Raw genomic sequence first — 26,324 nt, 5'->3', positions numbered from 1 at the left:
GCGCACCGCAACGAATAGTAGCCCCCGCTCCTGCTCGCCACAACTAGAGAAAAGCCCACGCGCAGCAACTAAGACCCAACGCAGCCAGAAAAAAAGAAAAAAGGGATGATAATGAGCACACTTGTAAGGATATACCAACAAACTGGTAACCAGTTGATTCTGGGAAGAAAGGTTGGGAGGTCAGGGAAGATGAGACAACTTACTTTACAATCTCTTTGTACTGTTTGAAAAAATAATGTTTTACCCCATTAATCCAGTTTTGCCATTGAGCAAAATTAGATTCAATGCTCATTTTAACATCTGAATACTGTAAAATGTCTTTCCTATGACTGAATGATCAAATGTTTTGAGAATTACCTAGTCAAATGCTATTAATTCAGAAGCAAGCCTGACATTTCTAAAATAGTGAAAATTATATACAGCATATAAATTTGAAAATGTTTTTAAATCATATAGTAATTTTAATGAACATTTATCAGTATGAACAGAATTTGTGCTATTACACAATTCCAAGGAATGGGAAAAAATGGAAATGGAAAAAAAAATCACTCAGTTCTTCCCAGAGAGATTTGTTGGAAGAAGAAAAGTTGGTAATAACAGCGAAAAGGCTTAAGCTTAAAATAACAAGCAATTGATCCATTTGTTCATTTTCATAGGTAGTTTTATTTGGTTTTTAGAAAAATATACACAATAAATGGGACCTCACTTCTCTTAAATAGTTTTAAATTAAAAGTATGCAAAAGTATGCAAGTGAGAGGATGAGTGTTATTTCCAGTCAGGACATCAACACTGTTTAATAAAGTGGCAGATAGGAATTTCTGCAGCAAGTCACAAACGTTTACAGGAATGGCAGGAAGTGAGGAGAGCAGCCTGAGGCTGGCAGGCTGGCCAGCTCAGACGGCACAGTGCGGGTACGGGTTCATCGCGCCCCTTCAGCCTGAATTTAAGAAAAGAATGATTTGCCTATCCTAACCACTACAGCTTTGAGTAAAAATATTTGAATGTGGGGAAGAGGCCCTCCAGGGCTCTAACAAGCTAACTGGGCCAACCAGAGCCTGCCCTTTTAGTTTGGTATTCAGTTAGACTAAAATGTTATTAGGGTTACCTGTCAGTCACAGTTCAACCGGTAGCCCATGTAACCAACTCAAAGGCTTGGAGTATTTGTTAATGCCACGTATTTTGGATTAGACCCCTGCTTTCTCCTGAACATTCTTCTTAATGAATTCACAGTATCCAACAGTGTTTGCGAAAGAGATTTTCCCTTGGCAGCCATCTGACTTTTACATAGTTTTGAGAAGTTAAGCAAGGAGGCAGTAGGAATTGCCTTAGCTTTGTTTCAGCTCTGCCCTTTCCCCTATATAATATACACTACATATATATATATATATATATATATATATATATACACACACACACACACACATATACATGCACACTATATACTACAGTTACTCCAGGCCTACTTCTCCAGGAGCACATATTTTCCCTCCACTGGTCCTGGGGTTTTTCAAGGAATCGCAACCTAATTGTCACGCCAGCCAGAGGCCAGTTTGTCATGGGATTTACTGAGGAGCTTAAATGGAACTCGATTATACAACTGCCACCGGTACTCACCTTCCTCCCTCGCTGTATGCATTTGCTAAGTAAGCAAAGCAATGAGGCAGACGTCAGGAGCAGTATCAGGTTTGGGGTCTACACACACTTGTGTGAGTGGGAGAGAGAGGTGATAGGAAACAGGCCAATTAGTGGTGGAGCTGGCGGTTCACTTAGGAATGAGAAGAGAGAGATCGGTATTTTGTTCTCTGTTCGTCTATTTCCTGTTTGGTTTTCTTGATGCAACTAAAGATCTCCTTAAAAAGCACTTTGTATTCTGGTGGTGTCGAGGTGGTGGGGCAACTGATGGGCTCTGGGGTGACCGAGGCCGGTTCCCAGCCAAGGGTGCCAGGCTCGGGCTGGGCGTTCACTGCGGCCGGGTCCTTGGCCCTGGAGGTCTGCACAGCCTTGTGGGCCAGGGAGTCCTCCTCCTGCTGGCACTTCCTCAGCAGCTCCTCGTACTTCACCTTGAGGGTGCTGTACTGCATGTCCACCTCGTGCAGGAGGGAGATGCCCCTCTGCTTCACGGCCTTGGCCCTCCGGATGCAGGTCTCCTCGTGGCCCTTCACAATGTCGCCGCCCGCCAGGCTGCTCAGCACCGTCTCGCTGCTGCTGCGCTTGAGAGGCTTTCTGTGCGCTTCGGGCATGGTCAGGAGCATCTCCTCCAGCAGGCTCTGGCTGGGCTCCTTGACAGGGACAAACAGAGAGTCGGGCACCAGCTTCTCAACCCCATTCACAAAAGGGCGCTCCGACTGCAACATCTGCCGCATCTCCGCCACGTCGGCCTGCAGCTCCAGCACACGGGTTCGGTAGGCCTCCGCGGCCCCCAGCTGCTGCTCCAGTTCGCTGTTCTCCTTCAGCACCAGCCCGTACTCCTCCTCCACGGTCGCCCGCTTCTGCCGCTCCAGGCTCAGCTGGGCCTGCAGCATTGTCACTGTTTTCTTCAAATGCTCGTTTTCTTCTTCATCAGGGCTCTGCTGTAAGGCAGTGATCTTCTCGGCAAACACATGATCGTACACGAAGTGCCTGGGGAAAATGTTGCAAGAATCTATTACACAGGTCAACTGAGAATGCAAAGAGGGAGACTGATGATTTTTTTCAACTCCCTGTTTTTGAGGAGCTGTGATGTGAATGATGTTTTGCCTATTCCACACTAGAGCAGTGGCTAAAATGAACACGTGAGAAAACACAAGTTCTGTGACTAATTTTTGTTTTAAACATTAAAAATACTACAGGGCAATTATACTCCAATAAAGATGTAAAAAAAAAAAAAACCACTACAGGGCTTCCCTGGTGGCACAGTAGTTGAGAGTCCGCCTGCCGATGCAGGGGACAAGGGTTCGTGCCCCGGTCCGGGAAGATCCCACATGCCGCAGAGCGGCTGGGAAGATCCCACATGCCGCAGAGCGGCTGGGAAGATCCCACATGCCGCAGAGCGGCTGGGCCCGTGGGCCATAGCCACTGAGCCTGCGCGTCCGGAGCCTGTGCTCCGCAACGGGAGAGGCCACAACAGTGAGAGGCCCGCGTACCGCAAAAAAAAAAAAAAGAAAAAACTACAGAACATCCATTCCCAAAGACCAGCTGTATGACTGATACTGTTCAAGGAAATCAGAACAGCCAGTGGTGCTCAGTGTTGGCTGCAGATTCGAATCACCTGGGCAGTCTTAAAAAATACTGAAGCCTGGGTCCCACCCACCTAGATTCTGACCTAGCTGGTCTGCCACCTGGACTTGAGTTTTTTTTTTTTTTTTGTAAAGCTCTTTATGGATTCATAATATACAGCTAAGACAGAACCACTGCTGCAGCGATTTTTAAACCACAAACACATATCAGAAACACCTAGGCAGCCTTTTCCTCACACCTAGAGATTCTGATTAGGCCTGAGGGAGTCGCTGGTTTGGCAGTGTGAAAAGCTGCACAGGTGACCTGGTGAACGGTCAACGCTGAGGACCACCAAGTGCACGGGCTGGTCTCTCGCCTCTTCAGACTCCTAGGCAACTTGTAACTGTACTTATTTGTGTGATTATTTGCTTATCTGCCTCTTCATGAGACTGAAACCTCCACGAGGGCAGGAACTTTGTCTGTTTTGCTCACCACTCCTCACATCTGGCACTAGCACCTGCCTTGCAACAGGTGCTCAAGAAATAGTTCCTAAATAAAGATTCAATCTTAGAACTCTATATTGTAAAGGCATTTCTGCAGGCAAAAAAACCTTGTTTGCCTGGATTTTTGTTTTACTGAATTTTCAATTTTTTTCTTCACTGGAATGTGAAATACAACCCCAAAATCTGTAGTATATCAGAAGTACTGCACCTTATTTTAAATTAAGATTTAACACATTAAAAGCACTAAAATACACGAGACTTTCAAAAATAAGTGTTCACCGAATTACTAATACTCAAGAACTCAATCATTTGTATGTTTAAATTAAGTGGTTTTGTTCAAACCACCGGTGGTCTAATAGCCAAGTGGCATTTCCTAAAAGGGTACTTTTAATCTGCTGGAATCCGGAATGTGTCAGTGACACGAGATGCACTCCTGCTTGCAAATGCCATGGAAAGGCAGGCTCTTACTGGCGGAGGTCATACAGCTCTTTCAGAGACGAGAAGCTGGGTGCCGATTTCTCCCGGTCATGCTTCCCCCGGCTCCTCCCTTGGCCAGATGACTTCAACTCCTCCACTTGGCTCTGGAGGTGATCAATGTTGGCTTGTAGGCATTCAATTGTTTCAGTCAGACTGTGAGGAACAGACAGAAGCCAGTTGCTGCTTGTCATATTAAATTAAGGGCGTAAGCAGTGAGGAGAGATTAGCTGCCAGCCACTCAAACTGGGCTTGCATAATTGGAAAAGACTTCTATTTAATCTCTATTCTCCACAGAGAATTAAATTAAACCTTGCCCCATATTGACCCAAACCCACTACAGCCATGTTCTATTCTAGTTGATACTAAATGACTTCTCCTAGGGCTTCTTCAATGGATTCTAAAAACTTTACCTCAGAATCTTCTGCTGTGAGGCCCTGCTGTCAGCAACGAGCTTTTGATTTGTTTCTTCCAGTTCCCTTGCTGTGACATCTAATTGCTCATAAACCTTTGCGTGCTGTTCATTCATCTGCCGCAGGAGCTCCACCTGCTTGGTCAGATACTGGAAGAGATGATTGTGACCAGTTTACACGTTAAACAGATAAGATACCTGCAGCATTCCAGCACCAACTGCATCCCACAATTCAATTCAGTTCTGGCACTAACTACTGGAGCTATGAGGGCTCAGCCCCACAGAACCGCCCCCAGTTCAGGCGCTGCTGTCAAGTCCCAGGGATCGCCCGTACATTCAAACAACCAGCTATAAATCTGGGGGCTCCCGTGACCTCCCCTCAGGTTCACTAATTCGCTAAAACGACTCACAGAACTCAGGAAAGGGATTTACTTACACTTATTGCTTTATTCTAAAGAATACAACTAAGGAACAGCCAAAGGGAAGAGAGGCGTAGGGCAGGGATGGGGGTGGAGAGCAGTGCGGGGCTTTCTTGCTCTCTCCAGATGCACCACCCTCCCAGCACATCCATGTGCTCACCAACCCGGAAACCCAGCTTCACTGCACAGACATGATTCATTCAATCACTGGCCACTGGTGAATGAACTCCATCTCCAGTCCCTGACCCCTCTCCAGAGGTTGGGGATTGGGCTGAAAGTTCTAACCCTCTAATCATGTGGTTGGTCCCTCTGGCAATCAGGAAATCCCAAAGGACTTAGGAGCGCTACACCAGGACATGGGGACAAAGGTCAAATATATGATTTTCACTATACCACAATACCACAGGTTTATTTTATGAAAAGAAGAAATTTAAATCTCAAACTACTTTCCTTAGTAAGAACTGAGTACAAGCCATCCTTTATACGCTTAGTTTCCCTAAAGCTCACCAACATCTCGTGTATCATAAGGCTCTTCTACTCTTACAAAGCACAAAACACACATAAAATTAATATTTGACAGGAAAATCTAAGTGAGACACGATAATCCCACAAGAGAAAAAGCATGGAATACATGATCAATGTTTAAACAAAAATATGTTTTATAGACATAAGAAAAGCCTAAAGAGGAGGATTTTAGATGATTTTTGTTTGAAAAAATTTAATTTTTTTCCCTCTGGGTGAGACATTCTGGACAAAGAACAGGGAGAAAGTATTGATTTAACCAGAAAAAGATATTTTAACTTAATATTATTCAAAGATACTTTTAATTCTGTGAGAATGTTGTCACCATAATCCTCCTTATTTGTGAGAAACTTGCCAGATTATTTATTTTGGTACTGCTAAGACTGCTTTCTAAATGGCCAAGGATAAAGGGGAATAGTCACAACCTTAATGCCTCAATGTTACGTTTCCTTGTTTCCCCTCCGACTCAACTCCACCTGAAGAGGATGAAAGACAGTATATATTCCAAATGAAATAGTCACAATACTTCTCTGGGGCAAAACCAGAAAGAGGAAAAAGGTAGGTCTGAAGCATTACCAATGACCAAATGGTAATAGACCAGACATGACTTTAAAAATACTTTTCTTGAGGCTTCTCTTACATACCTATACAAGTACTTACAAAGCTAACAGACTTCTTTCACAGACTTCTTTCAAAGAAAGGGCTATATGACTTTCAATGGGCTCTTTAAATGGCAGTGGTGTGGCAGAGTTGAAAAAAGTATATGAGGCCTTTTTTCAAACTAGTTACATAGCTCGGTAGCAACGTGTTGAGAAAACACTTAATTCTCATACCTTCTCATCTGAAACTCTTGGCCAAGAGTGTTTTGGAAAATTCTTTAAATTTTAGGAAGACAACACACACTTTATAACATCCCAGCGAGGGTTGGGTAGCACTCTGTTATCAAGCATTGATATTCTCATCAAAAGTATGAATAAAGATTATAAACAGCCTCACATGAGTTCAGGTCAGGGTTTGCTGTCAAATGAACTTGTTGCCTACTTAAGAAAAATATCTTGTTTTTACAGAGCTTTTCGGGTTCAGAACTGAAAATAAATTGTGGATCCGTTAGTACCTACCTTGTAGGATTGAAAGTATTAAATGAGATGGAGTGAGCACGCAGCATAGCCCCTGTAAAAGCCTATGTTTATTCTTCACTCCCTCAATCCCCACCAGCTTCTCCTAGAAGTGTGCCTGTAATCCTGCCCTCTGGCTGTCAATATTCTGGTAGATTCCTGTCACTGGTAGGGAATGTTTTCAATCTCTTCGGAATACTGGAGTAGAAAAAGGTTTAGAACATAGGAGTGTATATAATAGCTGCAGAAATTTTGCAAGCTACTTTATGTCAAGTATAAGATCTCAAGTATTCTTTGGGACTGATTCACAACAACCTAAAAAAAGTCTAATGCACAGACCAGACACTAATTATTAAGTTACCACAGGAGCTGTCCCTGCCTAGTGATTGGAACAGTCACATCCTCCGTAGGACACATTTGCCCCACAGAGGGCAGGTGGGACGCCAAGTCTTGGTGGGCACAGGATCAGAGAAGAGAGATGGTCTGATGGGAGGCAGCAGCACAGAAGCTAAGAGCACAGGCTGTGGGGTTGGAATTTGGTTTGAAGTCCTACTTTGCCATTGCTAACTGAGTGACCTCCCGTAAGTAACTTAGTTTTTCTAAGGTGAGATTTCCTCATCACCTACCTCACAAGGTTGCTGTGAGGTTAATATGAGGGAAGGGTTCAGCATGGTATCTCGCAAATGGTAAAATTGCTCGATAAGAGTAGCTATTTCATCCTTATCTACAGTTATGCGTTTTCAAACTTTACATGTGCTAAAATTCAACTGGGGGATTTATTGAAGTATAGGAATCTGGGCCCCTTTCCCCTAAAATTCTGAGTCAATGAGACTGGGGTAGAGCCAGGATTCTGCATTTTTAGTAAAAACCCCAGGTGATGTTAGTGCAAGTGTCCATGGATCACACTTATTAGAGAAATGTTGATCTTGGACATAGAAAATGCTGGAAGCCTCCCCTCCCCCAACCCAATGTCTCTCTTTCTCTTGGGTCCAGGAGACATAAACATTCACTTGGATCGAAATGATTCTTAAGCTTAATGTATACCATTTCCCTTCTTAGGACTTAATTTAGTTGCAGTTATTCACAAAAATTAGGCTATATTTTAACTGTATCGCAACAGCATTCTTTATCATGTTGTATTTTGACATGTTCCTACAATCATAATTCCCTGAAATTATATACTACTTATATAATTGAGTACTCCTTCCTAAACTCTCAGTCCACCCAAATACTGATTCTCTACAGGTGGCTAATCTTAACTACTGCATTTTAAAAACTTGTTAAAATGGGGCTTCCCTGGTGGCGCAGTGGTTGAGAGTCTGCTTGCCAATGCAGGGGACACAGGTTCGTGCCCCGGTCCGGGAAGATCCCCCATGCCGCGGAGCGGCTGGGCCCGTGAGCCATGGCTGCTGAGCCTGCACGTCCGGAGCCTGTGCTCTGCAACGGGAGAGGCCACAACAGTGAGAGGCCCATGTACAGCAAAAAAAAAACTTGTTAAAATGGATAATTTCAAACATATATAAATGCAGAAAAATGGTTTAATGAACCCTCATCTATCCATCATCCAGTTTCACAATTATCAATAGGCAATCTTGTTTCATCTCTACTTTTCCACTCCCCTCATTCCCCAATCAATTTAAAGCAAATCCAAGACATCTTAAGTATACATATTTATATATTTCTAAGCAATAAGACCTCATTTTAACCACAATTCCAATCACACTTTAAAAAACCCCAACAATTCCTTAATATATTTCAGTGTTAACATTTTCCCATCTCTTAAATGGTTTTTCCAGCTTCATATGTAGTCCTTATTTCACCCTCAGGGGGTACCTTTATCTTGAAATTGTGGAGTTGCCTCCCTTTAAGGCAAGCTCCCCCTTCCTTTAGGGCCTTTATTACCCAATCTCCCCTCTCCCAGGGGCCTCGCCTTTCCTGGCTGGCTCCATCTAATCCAGCAGCCCTTGACCTGAGGTCCACGGGTTGAGAAAAGTTACACCTTCATTTTCACTAACTTCTAACTGAAATTTAGCATTTTCTTCAATTATGAATGGAGGCAACAAACCACCAGTAGTATGAGGAGTACTCAGGACTTCATCACTTACAGGAATCACAGATGTTTCCATAGCACATGATAGTGGCTGCAGAAATCTTGACTTACCTCATCACTATTTGAAATGACAGTTTTTAGATTGCTATTAGATCTTGGTATTTAATGAATTAATAAACACATATTAATATATCACAAATTTATTTTTTCAATATTTTGATAGTCATTTCAATATAACCGATTCCCTCTGTAATTTTATGTATTTTATGTATTTTAAGAGGTTCATCTTAGAGTCACGAGATAGCCAAAGGGATCCACAGCACAAAGATGGCCAAAAAACTCAAGATTATCCTTTAGGCCTCCATGCAAACATAGAGGCTTCAGAAGCCTTTCTAGACCACCCCGTCTAAAGCAACACCACTCCCAAGGCACTCTATTAATTTCCCTCAAAACACTTCACACTTAATAATAAACAACCAAACTGCTTACTTGTTAATGTCATAGTCTTCCTAACCCTCCTTGAAGAAGGTAAGGCTCTTATACATCTAGTCCATTTAGCACAATTCTTGATACACAATAGGGACTAAAAAATACTGGCTAATGGCAATTTCTAGACCTCTCTTCACAACAGCTCATCATGCTTGGTACCACAACTCAGACTGCTGGAATGTCGAGAGCCTTCTTTCAAAGAGTTTGAGAATGGCTTTGGCTATAGCCCTTTTGGGAAAAGGCCCTAATAGATACTAATTCTTTCCCCTCTTGCTCCATTTATGGACAATTTCTCTGTGTTTATTCCCATGGCACAGCTATGCCTCAGCAATCTGAAAGAGACATTTTTTACCAGTCTCTCTTACATGGGCCCCAAGATGTGTCCCTTTTTAAAGATATAATATTCAAATTAGAGTCGTGGCCGACATAAAGGAAATAAGTCAATGTGTAAATAAGTACAAAGAGGCTGTTTAGAAAACTGCAGTAGGTCCCCCTCATTTGATATATAAAAACCTGTAGGGGATAAAAACCACAATGAAACCATTTAGGAAGAACTTGTGATATTTTGGTCTCAGAGGACTTGGCTTTAAGGACAATCTAAAGAATGGCAGGAAGCTTGCTTTCACGTGGTAGGAGTTTAATCTTATTATGATTAAATCAAAACTAATCAGAAAAGCCCTTCACTTCTCCAAGAATCTGTGATAGGTTACCTAACAAAGAAATCTGACTAAATTGGTCAGCAACTTAAAAGAAAAATTTTTAGCTCTCTCAGCAAGTATTGATGTGAGGCCAGAGAATCAGAATCCATGTAGTCAGACACTGCTTTAAGGCTTGGCCTCTAAAACTTCAAATTAGTATTTAATCAAATTTTTTCTGATTCTACAAGGAAATGGGTTAGCTTATTTTCTACCTTTCATTTAAAGGTATGGCTATGCTTCTCATGTTCTGGTTTTCTCAATTCAGAATCTTTGATCATAGCCTCAAATGAACCTGTCTGGACTGACAAGATCCTAAAATTCAAGTGCCAAAAAGAGATCGAGTACAAAAGTATTTGTCATATTAAACAGGGGTGGGTGATGAGGGGATATTTAAGCTAAAGAGTGGAGGGAGGGGAACATGGGGGTAGCAAAAACACAGGCAAAAATGTCCACTTATAGGCAAGAGTGTCAAAGTTTAAGTTCCGTGGGTTATCTCCCACTTGTCTTAGAATTTGTACAGAATGTCGCCTCCACTAGGAGTAAAAGGTTCAGGTTATGTGAAAAAGCTATAAATAGGCCACCTTTACAACTGAGGCAAACTTTTGAAAAAGGCCAGCAGGATTCTATTAACACCTGTTTGCAACTGTAGAACCCTGACCTGGAATGCTGGAAAAGACAGACACAACCAAACTAAAAACTCATAAGGAATGGAATGGAAATTCAGCTTTTATGCAGTGTTGGGATTATTCTTATATTAAGGATTACAGCCCAAATCCTCTGAATTTAGTATCGAAATGACCTTCCACAATACTGAAGAAATATTTCCCATTACCTTTGAAAAACTTCTTTCCCCTGATTAAAATATTATATTTCCCCTGAAGGAAATTTAGGAAAAAAGTAAAAAGTATGAATATGAAAATAAAAACCACCTATAATCTCACTATTAAAAGCTTGGCTTGTTCTTAAGATCTATTTTCCAATAATTGAAAAGGATTTATTTTTTTCAGAATTAAGATTCTTTCATTACTAAAATTCTTAAAACACACGGATAAACTGTGCAACAATTTATACTGTCCAAAATATATACACACACATAATCTCATCACCTCAGAACAACTCTGTACCAATGTCACGCAAGCATTCTTATCACCATTACACAGCAGAGCAAACAGGATCTGAGAGGTAATTCACAGGCCTAAAGTCCAGCTATTTGCTATAGAATTAAGGGCTTAAGTCTGAATATCCTAACACTGAGGCCAGAGCTCCTTCCACATCCCTTCAAAATCTCCAGAGGTGGAAACCCACAGTTTAGGAAGTGCTTCGTAAACTGCTTACCTGTCTTCTGTTAAGATACTGATTTGAACAGGTATTCAGTGATTACCTACTATGTTCCAAAGACTATGAATAAACACAGCAACAGCCTTCAATGTTGCAACGGAAAATGGGGAGGTGGCGGGGGGAGAGAAACAGAATAAAACAAATCAAGAAATAAGTGTAATATATAATAGAATATCGATAAATGTCATAGGGGAAGCACAAAATGCTTTAAAATCTCCGAGGATGACATGAGCTTTTGAAAGAAGGGACACCTCTAAGGCCAGACTTCTTTGACTCCTGTGGGGATAATGCAGGTTTCCAAGCAGAGAAGCAACAGAAACACAAGGCTGTGGGCTGCTCACACAATTGTAGAAAACTTTACGAGAATCCGATTGTGTCTGATGTGTCAGATCTCATTACTCTGCAAAGCTTCTCTCCACCCCCTCATTCAGGAGAGAAAAACTTGCTCTAGAATCTTGAAAAATTAGACGCTAAGTAAAAGCCACACAGGTTATAGGCATCTCTGAAGCCAATCATTACTTTCAACGTTTAATCTTTTTTTTACATTAAAAACAATGCCTAACAAAATACTAATTTTTATGAGGACTGTTTGAAACCTGTTAACAGTCTTTGAAAGCATACTTGTAGTTCCACTGAGAAAATATACTTTCACAGTTTCCTAGTTGTCTATTTCCATAATGAGTCACAGTTTGGGGGATTTTTTTTTAAACATCTTTATTGGAATATAATTGCTTTACAGTGGTTAGTTTCTGCTGTATAACAAAGTGAATCAGCTATACATATATATATATATATCCCCATATCCCCTCCCTCCCACCCTCCCTATCGCACCCCTCTAGGTGGTCACAAGGCACCGAGCTGATCTCCCTGTGCTATGCGGCTGCTTCCCACTTGCTATCTATTTTACATTTGGTAGTATATATACCACTCTCTCACTTCGTCCCAGCTTACCCTCCCCCCTCCCCGTGTCAAGTCCATTCTCTACATCTACGCCTTTATTCCTGTCCTGCCCCTAGGTTCTTCAGAACCATTTGTTTTTGTTTTTGTTTCCAAATATATTTGTTAGCATATGGTATTTGTTTTTCTCTTTCTGACTGACTTCACTCTGTGTGACCAACTCTAGATCCATCCACCTCACTACAAATAACTCAATTTCGTTTCTTTTTATGGCTGAGTAATATTCCATTGTATATATGTGCAACATTTTCTGTATCCATCCATCTGTTGATGGACACTGAGGTTGCTTCCATGTCCTGGCTACTGTAAATAGTGCTGCAATGAACATGGCGGTACATGACTCTTTTTGAATTATGGTTTTCTCAGGGTATATGCCCAGTAGTGGCATTGCTGGGTCGTATGGTAGTTCTATTTTTAGTTTTTTAAGGAACCTCCATCCTGTTCTCCATAGTGGCTGTATCAATTTACATTCTCACCAACAGTTCAAGAGGGTTTCCTTTTCTCCACACCCTCTCCAGCATTTATTGTTTGTAGAGTTTTTTGATGATGCCCATTCTGAGCAGTGTGAGGTGATACCTCATTGTACTTTTGATTTGCATTTCTCTAATGATTAGTGATGCTGAGCATCCTTTCGTGTGTCTGTTGGAAATCTGTATATCTTCTTTGGAGAAATGTCTATTTAGGTCTTCTGCCCATTTTTGGGTTGGATTTTTTTTTTTTCTTTTTTTTTTTTTTGCAGTACGCAGGCCTCTCACTGTTGTGGCTTCTCCCATTGTGTAGCACAGGCTCCGGACACGCAGGCTCAGTGGCCATGGCTCACGGGCCCAGCCGCTCCGTGGCATGTGGGATCTTTCCGGACTGGGGCACGAACCTGTGTCCCCTGCATCGGCAGGCAGACTCTCAACCACTGCGCCACCAGGGAAGCCCCTGGATTGTTTTTTTGATATTGAGCTGCATGAGCTGCTTGTATATTTTGGAGATTAATCCTTTATCAGTTGCTTCGCTGGCAAATATTTTCTCCCATTCTGAGGGTTGTCTTTTCCTCTTGTTTATGGTTTCCTTTGCTGTGCAAAAACTTTTAAGTTTCATTAGTTCCCATTTGTTTATTTTTGTTTTTATTTCCATTTCTCTAGGAGGTGGGTCAAAAAGGATCTTGCTGTGACTTGTCACAGAGTGTTCTGCCTATGTTTTCCTCTAAGAGTTTTATAGTGTCTGGCCTTACACTTAGGTCTTTAATCCATTTTGAGTTTATTTTTGTGTATGGTGTTAGGGAGTGTTCTAATTTCATTCTTTTACATGTAGCTGTCCAGTTTTCCCAGCACCACTTATTGAAGAGGCTGTCTTTTCTCCATTGTATGTTCTTGCCTCCTTTATCAAAGATAAGGTGACCATATGTGCATGGGTTTATCTCTGGGCTTTCTATACTGTTCCATTGATCTATATTTCTGGTTTTGTTCCAGTACCATACTGCCTTGATTACTGCAGCTTTGTAGTATAGTCTGAAGTCAGGGAGCCTGCTTCCTCCAGCTCCATTTTTCTTCCTCAAGATTGCTTTGGCTATTCAGGGTCTTTTGTGTTTCCATACAAATTGTGAAATTTTTTGTTCTAGTTCTGTGAAAAATGCCATTGTTAATTTGATAGGGATCGCATTGAATCTGTAGATTGCTTTGGGTAGTATAGTCATTTTCACAATGTTGATTCTTCCAATCCAAGGACATGGTATATCTCTCCATCTGTTTGTATCATCTTTAATTTCTTTCATCAGTTTCTTATAGTTTTCTGCATACAGGTCTTTTATCTCCTTAGGTAAGTTTATTCCTAGGTATTTTATTCTTTTTGTTGCAGTGGTAAATGAGAGTGTTTCCTTAATTTCTCTTTCAGATTTCTCATCATTAGTGTATAGGAACGCAAGAGATTTCTGTGCATTAATTTTGTATAGTTTGGGGGGTTTTATCCTAGCGTTTTCACCGGTTCTGCACATTCTTCATCTACTCAGAGTAGCTTGTTCCAAGACCATTTTCTGGCTGATTTAAAATTTCTCTGGGTTGGTAGGATAAGAGTTTACTTTTTGGTTTTCAACTGTATTTTGCTAAATTTAAAAAATGATCATGTATTACTTTTCGAATCAGGAAAACTCCCAATAAACATTCTAAGAAGTCAGTTTAAAACTTGTACAAGTGATTCCATTTGTGTAAAGTTCAAAGACAGGCTAAACTAATCTAGGGTGTTAGAGTGCTGTTTAGGGGGCATGGTGACTGGAAGAGCTGATAATGTTCTCATTTCTTATCTGGGTATTGGCTGCATGGGTATGTTTATGAAAATTCTCTGAACTATATACTTAGCATTTGTGCCTTTTTCTGTATGTATATTTCAAAAAAAAGGTTACTTTAAAGAGAAAAAAAAGACATAAGGTTTGAGTTAAGGAAAGAGTCCTTATAAAGTTTAGGGGGCTCTGAAAGGATATAATGATAAGAGGCACTATACCTATTGCAAGGGTCATCTTTTAGTACAGAATTAGGTTCTTCAACTGCCTGGTTACTTTTACAACAGCGTCAGGCTTTCCTTGTTGTAGACTACTGGAGGGAGACCTTGGAAGTCTGTTGTGATCTGCAAGTCTGCCTGGGCCCAGGTGTGAACCAAACAGGCAGTAAGGCTGGTCTGTGGGAGGCCTCTGGCTGATAAGCGGGCTTAGCCAGAATTGCCATTTCATCTCCCTGTTTCATCCCATTCCTATTGACTTTCAGGAAGTGATTTATAAAAAGAAAGAAAGAAGAAAGCCAGCCGTAATGGCAGAGAAGAAATCTAAGACAGTGTTGTTCTTAGTCAAAAAACAGCTTTGGATAAAGAGTGAAATGTTGAAGGCTACAATGCTTGGATCTATGAACCAGTGGACCACGTGCTCTGTTACAGAAACAAGAGATCCATGGAAATGTTTCTGGAAGTAATCCAGGCTAAATTTATTTAATTAGCTTTATACATATATTTAATTGTATATTTATTTAATCATTAAGGTCTGACCTGGATACTTCATTTTTATTATGCTTTTCAACATCTTATAAGAATTGGGGGTTGGGGAGAGGTGACTGCAGGGGCCAAGGGACCACATCCGTGTAAAAGCTTGATTACAAACATTTTTTAAGGAAAAAAAAAATCTTACAGAAGACTTTAGATAGTGGAGTATTATTTGTAGATTTGGAGACTCTTCAAAGATCTTTGGATTTTTTTCAGAATATCAATGATCTGTTTCAACTGTTTAATCATCTTCAATACCACAGAAAAGAAAATAAAGGTAGAAAGACAGGTAACTTAGATCATAAAGTAACTGCGTTTGTCATCTCCTATAGTAACAAATAGGCATCATTCTCTAATTATACAAATATTTGGACTTTTTCATCTATATTTGGAAAAATGTGCTAAAATAAGCATTATAGTATTCAGTTATAGTGATTTATAGGTGCTTTCATGGAAAACATCAATACAATGTATTAAGACTATGTTTCTACCCAAACACAAATAAATGTACCTCACGGTATGCGGTGATCTTCATGTATATGCCCTAGGACCACTCTATGAAATTTTCCAATGAGTTGAAAAACGATGTCTATGAAGCAAAACAGGAATGAGTTCCTTGATCATGTATGACATTTGGCTAGTTTAATAGTTTTAAAATGCCTGGTTTTCCTGCATTTTTAGATTTCTGCCCAATTCTATTCCATTTTGGGTATGGCATGTTCTATGCTCTTCTGATATAGAATATACCAAAAATGATAGCTGGTGACTTCAATATCATTATAAGATACACCTTCCTAGAATTATAAAGGTATATTTCAGTCACATCATTGGCTAAATTCATAAATCCTGATGAAGGGGGGAGGGAAATCTACCGTATGCATCTTAATTATGGTTACTATGTAAAATTAAGGATACTGAAATAATAAATTTGTCTTAGTTTTGATGATAGGCTTATTTGTATTCAAAAACTGAAATCTGTGTAATTTTGATTGAAGTCAAGGACAATGTTATTCCACGTCTTTGCATTTCTAGCACCTGGTTCCATATATAATCAGAGCTCAGTAAGTTCTGATCATGATGAATGGCTTCTGTGTTCTAAGGTCTTTTATATTTTTCTGCACATAGACATAAGAGTCCTGGTTCTACTGCACCAATTTGAGGAGAAGGAGCTGTAATTTAAGTGCAATGCTTTTTGGGGGTGGGATGGTAGTTTGGGGCATGAAGTGTTCTAATAGGACAACTGTTTGGTTAATATCCATAACTAGCATCTTTAGTCACCTGACCTACACATAACTGGGCTACTTTAATGGGACTATTTACAAGACAGCACCTCCATTTTAATCTGGTAATCTAGCATCTTTCATATTACGAAATGCGGTACTACAATTTTTAAATCTTTCATCAAATTTAGGATGGTGTTTGTTAGGGGGAGGGGATGCAGCCAAGGAGGGGTTATAGAGGGAGTCTCAACAATGTGGATGGTTTTCTTTCTTAATCTGCTTGGTGGATACACGGGTGTTCATTGTATTATTCTCTTGTACCTCTTCGCATATCTCAAATATTGCATCATTCATTTTAAAAAGAAAAAAGTGAAAAACTAAGTATAATATTCACAGCTTTACTTTGCTTCACATACTTGTAAATACTGCACCATTTACTTCTAGTACACTTCACCAAGGGTGAAGAGAGAAATTTCTCTCATCACAGCAGACTTACATGTTGGGAAAGCTTAAAGAAAGTAAAAGTCAACCTCCACACACTTCCCAATGGTTCTTTATTCTAAAAAAAGTGTATATTAGAAATTAAACACCGCTTTTAATTCCAAGTGTTATTTTAGTAGAATACAATTGGCGCTAGAGCAGCAACAGGCCACACCTCAAAGTTAACTCTCCCGCTGAGTAAATTACCTCAATTTCCTGGAACTGCTCCTGATTGGTTGTGTACATCTGCTGAAGAGAATCCTCCAGCTCTGTGTTCCGATCCAGTAATGTCTTCCCAAGCTCAGCAGCAAGCTGGAGATCTAGCACAACAAGTAAATCTTAGAATAGTGCAAATGATCTCACCTTAACATTTTACATAACCCAGTCCTTTATTTTAAGAATGAAACAAGACCTAACCCCACATATAAAGTTTAAGTCAGATCCCAATGGAAGGTGGAATGGCACAGAAGGAAACCTGGATTCTACTTAAAAGTCGGTTGTATTAGGGCCTTTTACTAGGTAATGTACTCTTGATGTACCCTTACTTGTAAGACGTGAAGAATAGTGATATTCATTTCTTTAGGAATGATCATTCAGGATTGTGACATCTGAGATCATAATTATTTGCTAATGGACTGGACTTAATCATATCCTGATTGTCTACTTTTCTGGATGGACTGTTAAGCCAAAGTACAGGCAAACCTTTCAATAGTCTCTAAAGTTCCCAGGAATCTGGCTGCTGTGAATGCAACTGTCAAAGCAAAGTGTGTTGTTACAGATCCTGGCCTCCTAAGTGGACTAAAAATTAAGTCACAAAAAGGAAAACTATTGATACATCAGTGATAAGAACATTGCCACAGGTCTCTCTCATTTTTATCTGTTTCTCTTCATGTCCTTCTCCAAGATGAGCAAACCAGATAAGCAAAGCAGAAGTACAGTTTGTGTGGTAACTCAGTCATGGCTCATACTTTCATTTAGCAAAGAAGCATATTTCTTTTCTAAACCTTATTTTTCAAAGCTCTCTCTTCTTAGGCATATAGGCACGTAAGACAGGATTTGTTATAAATCCCAGAAATAAAAATTTAGTGATACAAAAAAAGGACAATAGTTCTAACATAGGTGACTGAAACACTTATCTGCATAGTAAATTTCTTTGAGAGGTCCTTTGATATAGTGGGAAATGCACTGAACTGAGTAGGAAGTTCTGGGGTCCAGTTCTGATTGCCATTTACCAGGTTAACTTTCAATATAGTCCCTACATTTAGTGTTTTGTGTAGAGAGATGACTGTCCTGTCAATATGATTCTGAAAATCAAATGAAATAATTTACTTACTTTACAAACTAAGCTGCAATACACAGGCAAAGTTATTATTGGTATTCATTGATTCACAAATGAATGATTTTGTTGCTAGGCACCATGCTAAGATTTGGCTAGAATGGTGAATAAATGGATGAATTTCCTGCTTTCCTGACACTCCCAGATTAATCGGGAAAGGCAGACAGCAAGTAAGTAAATAAACTTGCAAACTGTGATAAACACTGTTCATCCATACATGTATGCATAATTCAATAATAGCAGACACTGTTCCGGGGATACAGGAATAAACTCAGCTAAAAAATTCCCTGCCTTCATGGAGCTTATACTCTATTGGGAGAAACAGCATGAAAAAAATATATACTAGATAGCAAAAAGTGCTAAAGAAAAAAAAAAGAAGAAGAAAGGGGGCAGGAAGAGTACGAATGTGGGAGGTTGAAATTTAAGAACAGGTGACAAGGGCTTCCCTGGTGGCACAGTGGTTAAGAATCCGCCTGCCAATGCAGGGGACACGGGTTTGATCTCTGGTCCGGGAAGATCCCACATGCCACGGAGCAACTAAGCCCGTGTGCCACAACTACTGGGCCCGCGTGCCTAGAGCCCGTGCTCTACAACAAGAGAAGCCACTGCAATAAGAAGCCTGTGCACCGCAATTAAGAGTAGCGCCCGCTCACCGCAACTAGAGAAAGCCTGCGTGCAGCAGGGAAGACCCAACACAGCCAAAAATAAATTTATATATATATATATAAAAAGAACAGGCGACAAGGGTGACATAAGACTCAAGATGTGAAGGAACTGAATACGTGACCCACGTAGATCTACTTAGGGGACCGGAATTCCAGGCAGAGGCAAACCTGGCAAGCATGACTGGGGCTAATAAGGAGGCCAATGAGGCCTGAGGGGTGTGTGTGTGGTGTGTGTGTGTGTGTGTGTGGGTGTGTGTGTGTGTGTGTGTGTGTGTGTGTGTGTGTGTGTGTGTGTGTGTGGTGTGTGGGTGTGTGTGGTGTGTGGGTGTGTGTGTGTGTGGCAGTAGGAGACAAAGAGGGGCTCCATGGAACCCAGTGAAGGCTTTTCATACGATCACTCTCTCTGGCTGTTGTATAAATAGATGGAAAGGGACGAAGGTGGAGGGAGTGTGACAGGGATATTGCAATCATCTGGGTGAGAGAAGGTGGTGGCTTAGACTACGGTGGCAGAGATGGAGATGAACAGAGGTGTAGGATTCTGGATATGTTTTGAATGTAGAGCTAAAATGATTTGTTAATCAACTGCATGTGGTATGCAAGAGAGAAAAAGGAAAAAACCTCTTTGGGTGTGGTGATAATGTACAAAGGATCTACTTCAGAAAGGGAGGTCACAAGGAAAGTCTTTCTTAGGAGATGTTTTAGCTAAAGTTTGAAGGAGGAGGATATCACCTTGTAAACGCCAGGCACAGGCCCTAAGACGGGAAAGAACCTGGCACACTGCACAGCCCAACATAAAGCCAGTGTGACGGAAGCACACTGCAGGAGAGTGGTATGCAAGCTGGAGGAGTAGGCAGGGATCAGATCACACAAAATTTTATTGGCCATGGGAAAGAAAGTTTATATTTTATTCTAAGTATGATGGAAAGTCATTTCACTTAGTGTCAAAAATATACTTATTATTACTCATTATGAAAACAGGGAACCTCGCCACATATGATTTTTAAAACAATTTTTAGAGGCTGACAAATAAGGTTTAACATTATTCTTTACACCAATATTAAAACTTAACCTAGGGCTTCCCTGGTGACGCAGTGGTTGAGAGTCCGCCTGCCGATGCATGGGACACGGGTTCATGCCCCAGTCCGGGAAGATCCCACATGCCGCGGAGCAGCTGGGCCCGTGAGCCGTGGCCGCAAGCCTGCATGTCCGGAGCCTGTTCTCCACAACGGGAGAGACCACAACAGTGAGAGGCCCGCGTACCGCAAAAAAAAAAAAACAACAAAAAAACTTAACCTAGAATAAGTGGTAAAAGAAAAGCAACCACCTTTGTTACCTGGTACTGTCCATCTGAGTGCATAACTAGCATTGTGCTTGGTTAGTTTTCCCTCCTTAGGAAAAAACAAAGCCGCAAAACCCACCAAACACCACTATTTTAAAACATTTTACACCCATTTAAAATAAAACCTTATACTTTTGTTAGATAGGTGTTAAAATACATTCTCTTGTGATTTAAATATTAACAATGTCTACTAATGAACTTAAGGCTTCAGATATCAAGTCTATGAAATAACATCTTGTATTCACAAGACATAAAACCCTTTACAAACCATTCAAAGCATTTAAGAGACATTAATTTTTTATATCTTTTCAAGGTAGTTAGCCGATGCTAATCAACCTGACTAAATCCACATGGTGAGTCACAAGCAAAAGATAAACCACTTTCAATTCTAACTTTCACCATCATCCCAATTCTCTATTATCCATAGCCACACAATTTTAAGTCTATTGACAGAGATGTCCATATACTTCTTTGTTTAAGGTAGGGAGTACAAATCTTCCTAGCTGAGGTACTTAATCTTTTCACTTGTTTCCCTGGATGGCAATGAGAAACTAGAGTTAAGCTCTTTGGCTTTTACTGCCTGCGCTGCCAGTGAAAGCATCTACAACCCCAGGCAAGTTAATATCTTGTTTTCATTAAGTGAAAAAGGAACTAAGTACAGCTGAGACGTTCCAGAAATAATTATTTTGTACTCAGAGGGTAGGCAATGTGTATACATAGCCCCACACAGGAACCACCACGATGAATTACTAAGGACAAAGCATATAAACATTACCTAGACATTACTTAAGTCTCTCTTGGCCTGCTGTAAAGCGGTGAGTAATTCCTCACTGGGAAGGACCCGAGACTCACCAAAGATATTCTTATCTAGCAATCAAAACCTGAGCCAAAACTGCTTCCAGAATAAAGACTAACTTGAGACCACTTCAGCTATTTTCCTCAGTTAGGAAACTACCTATGCTACTTAATACCAGCCAGGAACAGCTTTCCTTTTCCTGCTGCTGCAGAAAGAGATGCCAAGTATAGCACTCTTCTAGTAAACAGCAAACAGAGAAGAATTTGAGACTTGTCCTTATCGCAATCCTTATTTCTAGTTAAACAAAGCCCCAGCCTGGCTCAGTAACCTGAAGTCTCAGTCTCCTAAATATTTCATAGGATGTTTAGGACAGAATCCTGGCGAAACAAGTCTCAACTACAAGAAAGTGTCTGTGAAGCCACACTGTATAACAGGATATTACTTCATCTGTTAGTTTACAGACAAGAGTCTTTTTTGGTCTTAAGGAAAAAAAAAAGTTTATTTCCTGTTGTGTAGCATCTGGCTTCCATAACCAAAAGGAGCCAAAAGCTGGCAGTAAGCCCAAGAAGGTTTTCTAAAAAATTAGCGGGGGGAATGGGAGAATAAATGTCTTTTATTTTTAATTAACATATAAAAGAAAAGGAAACAAGATAGTTTTGAAGCCTTATGCACCTGTTCATCTCACCTTACAATAAGGATTTTCATTAAGAGGTTGCCTTTTCTAAATCCTACTGAACTGGCGTAGGCAGCCACTAAAAATACCACAGATTTACTGCAGGCTTGAGAACCGCAACTTTTCAATACCTTCATGTTCAATATTCTTCCACTAATCAGTCTTTGCAAGTGATAATAATCTATTTTAACAGTGTAAACTGTTAGCTTTAAACAGATATTCTACTCAGCCCTATGCTCTAGGCAAAGTGATTTTTTAAAAAAGATCTTCCTTCCAGAATTCTGAAATCTTTAAATCCCACTGCTATTACATTTTTCTTATTTTACTTCAGTTTTTTAAAAAACACGAGGACGACATATTCCCATGTTAGCTGTAGTCTCTAGCAGTAATTCAATAACATTAAGGCTGAAAGCTTTTCCTATTACCAAAACAAATGCGTCATTTGGTGATGCTTCTGTGCAACCCCTGTTGCCAACGTTACTACAATTGGGAAAGCAAAAAACCTGAATATAAACATCAAGAAAAATGATGGTGTCAGTTTTAATGACCAGTGATTCAGCAAATTAGTTGCTCACATGGAAAATGTACTCCTCTTAAAAAGAAGTAGAAATCTTAGGATTCCTTTAAACTAAGATTGCATTTGCTGAACCGTATAGTAGAAACCCGAATCCTTATTCTAAACTTGCACAGCCCACCAAATGACAATTAAAATAGCAGCTGGTCTAAAAGAAAACCCAGTCTCTTAAGTCTTTTCACCTTGTTCTCAGGGGCACATTTCAGAGGTAGCACCATCATTACCTGCACAGGAGGCTCCTGCTGTCCCAGAAAGGATCTCACCCTCAGAGACCACTGTCAGTGTCCTCACTGTGCCAACTCAGCTCTTTGACAAAAGACAGTCTCTTCATCAAAGTGTTTTATAAAAGCAAAGGGTTTTCTCCTTCTGCCTGCATACAGCTTTATGTGTTTCTAACAAGGTATGAATGGTAGGCCAGAGCCTTCCGAGGTTAGAAACTTTCAGCAATTTTAATTTTTAAAAAGAATGCCCCAAGCAAACTTTGGTATAGAGATTCAATCTACTTAAACAATGCTTCTGTTGCTAAAGGAAAAAAATTTGTAGTTCTATGACTTTGAGAACAGGATCTTAGTTGTTTTAGCAGCTCTCTACAAACAAGGCTCTCTCAGTAAAATTAATAGTGAGGATGTTAAAAAATGAACAGACATATGTCTGCACTTGATAAAAACCCACTAGATCTGCTTATCAATCTAAGAGGACAGACCTGCTCCCAAACTTTATTCAGCAGCAAAATTATCTAGTGAGGGCTCGCCCTGTGCCAGGCACTACATGTAGTAGGCACACACCAGGAGGTGGCGTCTCCTCCAGTCAACAGGTTCCGAGACCGTCAGTGAGTAGGATCCTGCCTATCCTATCTTGTGGACGGGCACTGTGGCCCCAGTGCCTGGATGAACAGCTGGCACAGAACAAAGAAAATTTTTGAGAAATGAACAAATTAAAAAAAAATCCTTTAGCAGTTTAGGAGTTCTTTAACATATAATTTAATGAAACTGGGACAAAGATACCCTTCTATTCACACTGTAGCCTTCTTTCTTTTACAGGCCATATTCACAGTTATGATTGTTGGAATTTCACATCTATTCCTACACTACACACTTAAACTAAGTTATGACACACAGGGTTATGTCAAAGTCCATCGCGATAACAGATGTAAAAGTCTTTTGAAAAGCACAGAACAAATTCCAAATGCAAATTGCCATTAAGGAGGTTTGGACCTGTGCTCTTTAAGGTTTCATTAAACTTGAACACCTGATGACTTCATTTCGATCAGAGGTTAAAGAGTTCCACATCTAACCCCAATATGTTGCATTTGCTCCTCAGCAGATTGAAATATTACAACCAGTTGTTCCTAACAACCTCCCACAGGGGGAAAGTGCAGCGTGGACTAAGGCACCTGATGGAAGAGAGCCATGAAAACAATAATCCTGTGTGAGTGCCTCAGTTCAGTTCAACAAATGTTAAAATCGAGCTCCTATTATGTGCTAAGTATTGTGCTAGATTAAAAAAAAAAAAAAGAGCCCATACAGATCTACACTTTCTAAATACAGTAAAGAAAACTATTTAGCTTTGATTATAGGACAAACTGCTTAATTTATTATAGGGAAATGTTGCAAGTGCACAATGGCTGCCTCATAAATCCTACAGAAAATTTCAAACTAGGCCATCAATCCTTAGGGGGAATTCTGAAAACAGGTTAAAATGTAAGACAAATTTGACTTGTGGACGCTGTGAACATGATGGCAGATACTGCACTGCAGCCACTGAATAGCTTAGACTATATAAAGCGTAATGGTAAACTACTTTGGTTTAAGCGACAGGCCACGACATATCGATTTAAGAAATCACCTTCCCCAAAAAGAATTCCTTATGTTTCTTTTCTAAGTACGAGTCATTCAAGCCTACATTCTTTCTTCCCCCCAGATTCAATGGTTCGCAGGAACAAACACCATGGCCATTTACTATTCAACTAAATGAGATGTTAATTTTTTGTGCAAGTTAGAGCTGAAAAAGTTGATTTACACAGAACAGCTGAAACAAGATGCCTGAATAAAATTCCTGAGGATTATTCAGGATTCAGTATAGTGGTTGAGAAAGTTTACTCTGGAGTTTGGAGTGGAATCCTAGCTCCCCCAATAACACTATCTACTTCTACCTCTGAAACTTCGTTGGATTAAACGAGCACCTGTGTGAAGGGCGCATCAGTGTCTGGCACACAAACGCTGTCTCCCAACTGCAAGTTCCTGCTATTAATAGGCCAAAAGCTGGGTGGCACTGGCTCCAAACTGAGGGCCGCTCTAAGGTTTTCTCTGGAGACAAGAAATCCAAGACAGGCCAAGACAGGAATGCCTGTTTTTAACTAAAAAGTTAGGGTGCAAAATGAAGTAAGTGGCAGAGGTAGAAGTGCTCTCAAGTCATCTCACCTGGCATCCGGTAAACTACTCTGTAGAAGCAGTTTTTTTTTCGCCCCCAACAGTCGAACACCAACTAAAAAAGCTGTAAACCAGGTGGTGAAGAAGAGACAGGGTTTGGGCAGTGACTATGATGACTCCTCATTCTGAGTGGGTGGGTTCAAAAATACTTTGTTGTACAGCAGAAACTAACACAACATTGTAAATCAACTATACTCCAATAAAAATTAGTTTAAAAAAAATACTTGCTCCCACACCTAACTTGAGGGAAGTCATTTGGCCGCTTTAACCTCCGCTTTCCCCATCTGAAAAATGGGGATAACGCGAATTACTCTCTCACGGAGATACTGTGTCTATCAAATGTGTGCAAAAGGCTCGGCACGGTTCCTGCCACACAGCACTGCCAGCCGGGGACTTAACACCTGCAGCAGCTCACACTCGCTGGGAGCCCCGGCTGTGGTTCCCCCCAGAGGCGGAGAGGAAGCAGGGCACGAGCCCGGTAAGGAGCCACCCCTCTCTGCTCCGAGGAACGCCGTGTAGATTAAATCAATTAATCCGGAGAGAGCGCTTCAAACGGTGCCTGGCGCCCGGTTAGCACTGCACACGCAGTAGTGGTGGTGATGATACTGATGATGCTGATGCTGATTACCGCGCAGAAGCCTGGGCCCCGCAAAGCGGAGTCCTCCCGGGTGGGACGGGCAGGCGCGACAGTCCCAACGCCAGGTGAGCGTCAGACCCCGCCCCTGGCATCGGTGGGCCCCAAGCAAAAGCAACTTTTTAACAGTTTCGCGGCCGGGAGGAGTAGCCTCGAGCCGTCAGCCGCCCAGACCAGGCCCCGCCTGGCGATCGCGCCCTCACCTTGCTGGAGGTCCTGGTGGTCGTACCACGGCTCATCCTCTTTCATCTCAAACTCCTCCACCAGGTTTTCCGCCAGCATCTCGGCCGGCTCTTCCGGGGGCAGCGGCCCCCGCCGCCGGCGGCCCGCCTCAGCCGCTGCCCCGGGCTCTCCGCCGGCCCCTCCGCACTCAGCCAGAGCCGCCCTCTGGCGGGACCCGCCGCCGCCGCCCAAGTTCCGCAGCGCCGCCCGACCACAGCCACCCGCCGCCGCCGCCGCTGCCGCCGCGGGGCGGTCCGCAGCACACCCCGCGGACCAGCTTCCCGACTCGCCCCGCGCCGCCCAACGACACCAACGGCCAGCGCCCCGGCGCGACCGCCTCAGCCGGCGCTCCAAGCCGGCTCCTCACGCCGCAGCCGGGCCCAACGTGGCACTTCGGCAGAACCCTCCCAGACCGGGGCTGCGATTCAAACCCCCGGCGGCGCCTCGGCCAATCGTGAGCGGGCCGCCGGCCGAGCGGCGGCGACGTCGTCCAATCGCTTCTCACCACAGGCCCGCGGTTCGCCCGGGCTCAAGGGCAAGCAGCCAATGGAGACTCCGAAGGAAACAAAGGAGGCGGGAAAAGGAGAAGGGGTGCGGCCGAAGGCCCCGCCCCCTCCTCTGCTTTGAGTCACTTCTGGGCGTGCGTTCGGGTTGTTGGGGTGTAGAGGTGGCGGCCTCCGCGGCCCCTTTGATGGATGTCCAGCCGATGGACGGGCTGCGTGGGTGTGAGGGGCAGGAGTCCGGCCTCCGAGCGGTGGGCGGTTGCGGACGG

At 41.8% G+C, this 26,324-nt stretch overlaps 1 protein-coding gene across 1 annotated transcript; it reads right to left on the bottom strand.

The window, feature by feature from the left end:
- Positions 1–662: 662 nt before the first annotated feature.
- On the bottom strand, positions 663–25,615 carry CDR2 (cerebellar degeneration related protein 2). Its single transcript, XM_082671364.1, has 5 exons — positions 25,534–25,615; positions 17,092–17,204; positions 4,586–4,734; positions 4,167–4,328; positions 663–2,619 (listed from the first exon to the last, which is right to left on the bottom strand). The coding sequence occupies exons 1-5, from the start codon at positions 25,610–25,612 to the stop codon at positions 1,767–1,769; spliced, it is 1,356 nt and encodes a 451-aa protein (XP_082527490.1). The 5' UTR covers positions 25,613–25,615; the 3' UTR covers positions 663–1,766.
- Between the last annotated feature and the right edge of the window lie 709 nt (positions 25,616–26,324).

This window comes from Grampus griseus (assembly GCF_964374135.1).
Source record: "Grampus griseus genome assembly, chromosome: 14".
NCBI lineage: Eukaryota > Metazoa > Chordata > Mammalia > Artiodactyla > Delphinidae > Grampus > Grampus griseus.
Note: the sequence above shows the minus strand (reverse complement) of the source record. Positions and strands in the feature narration are given on the sequence as shown.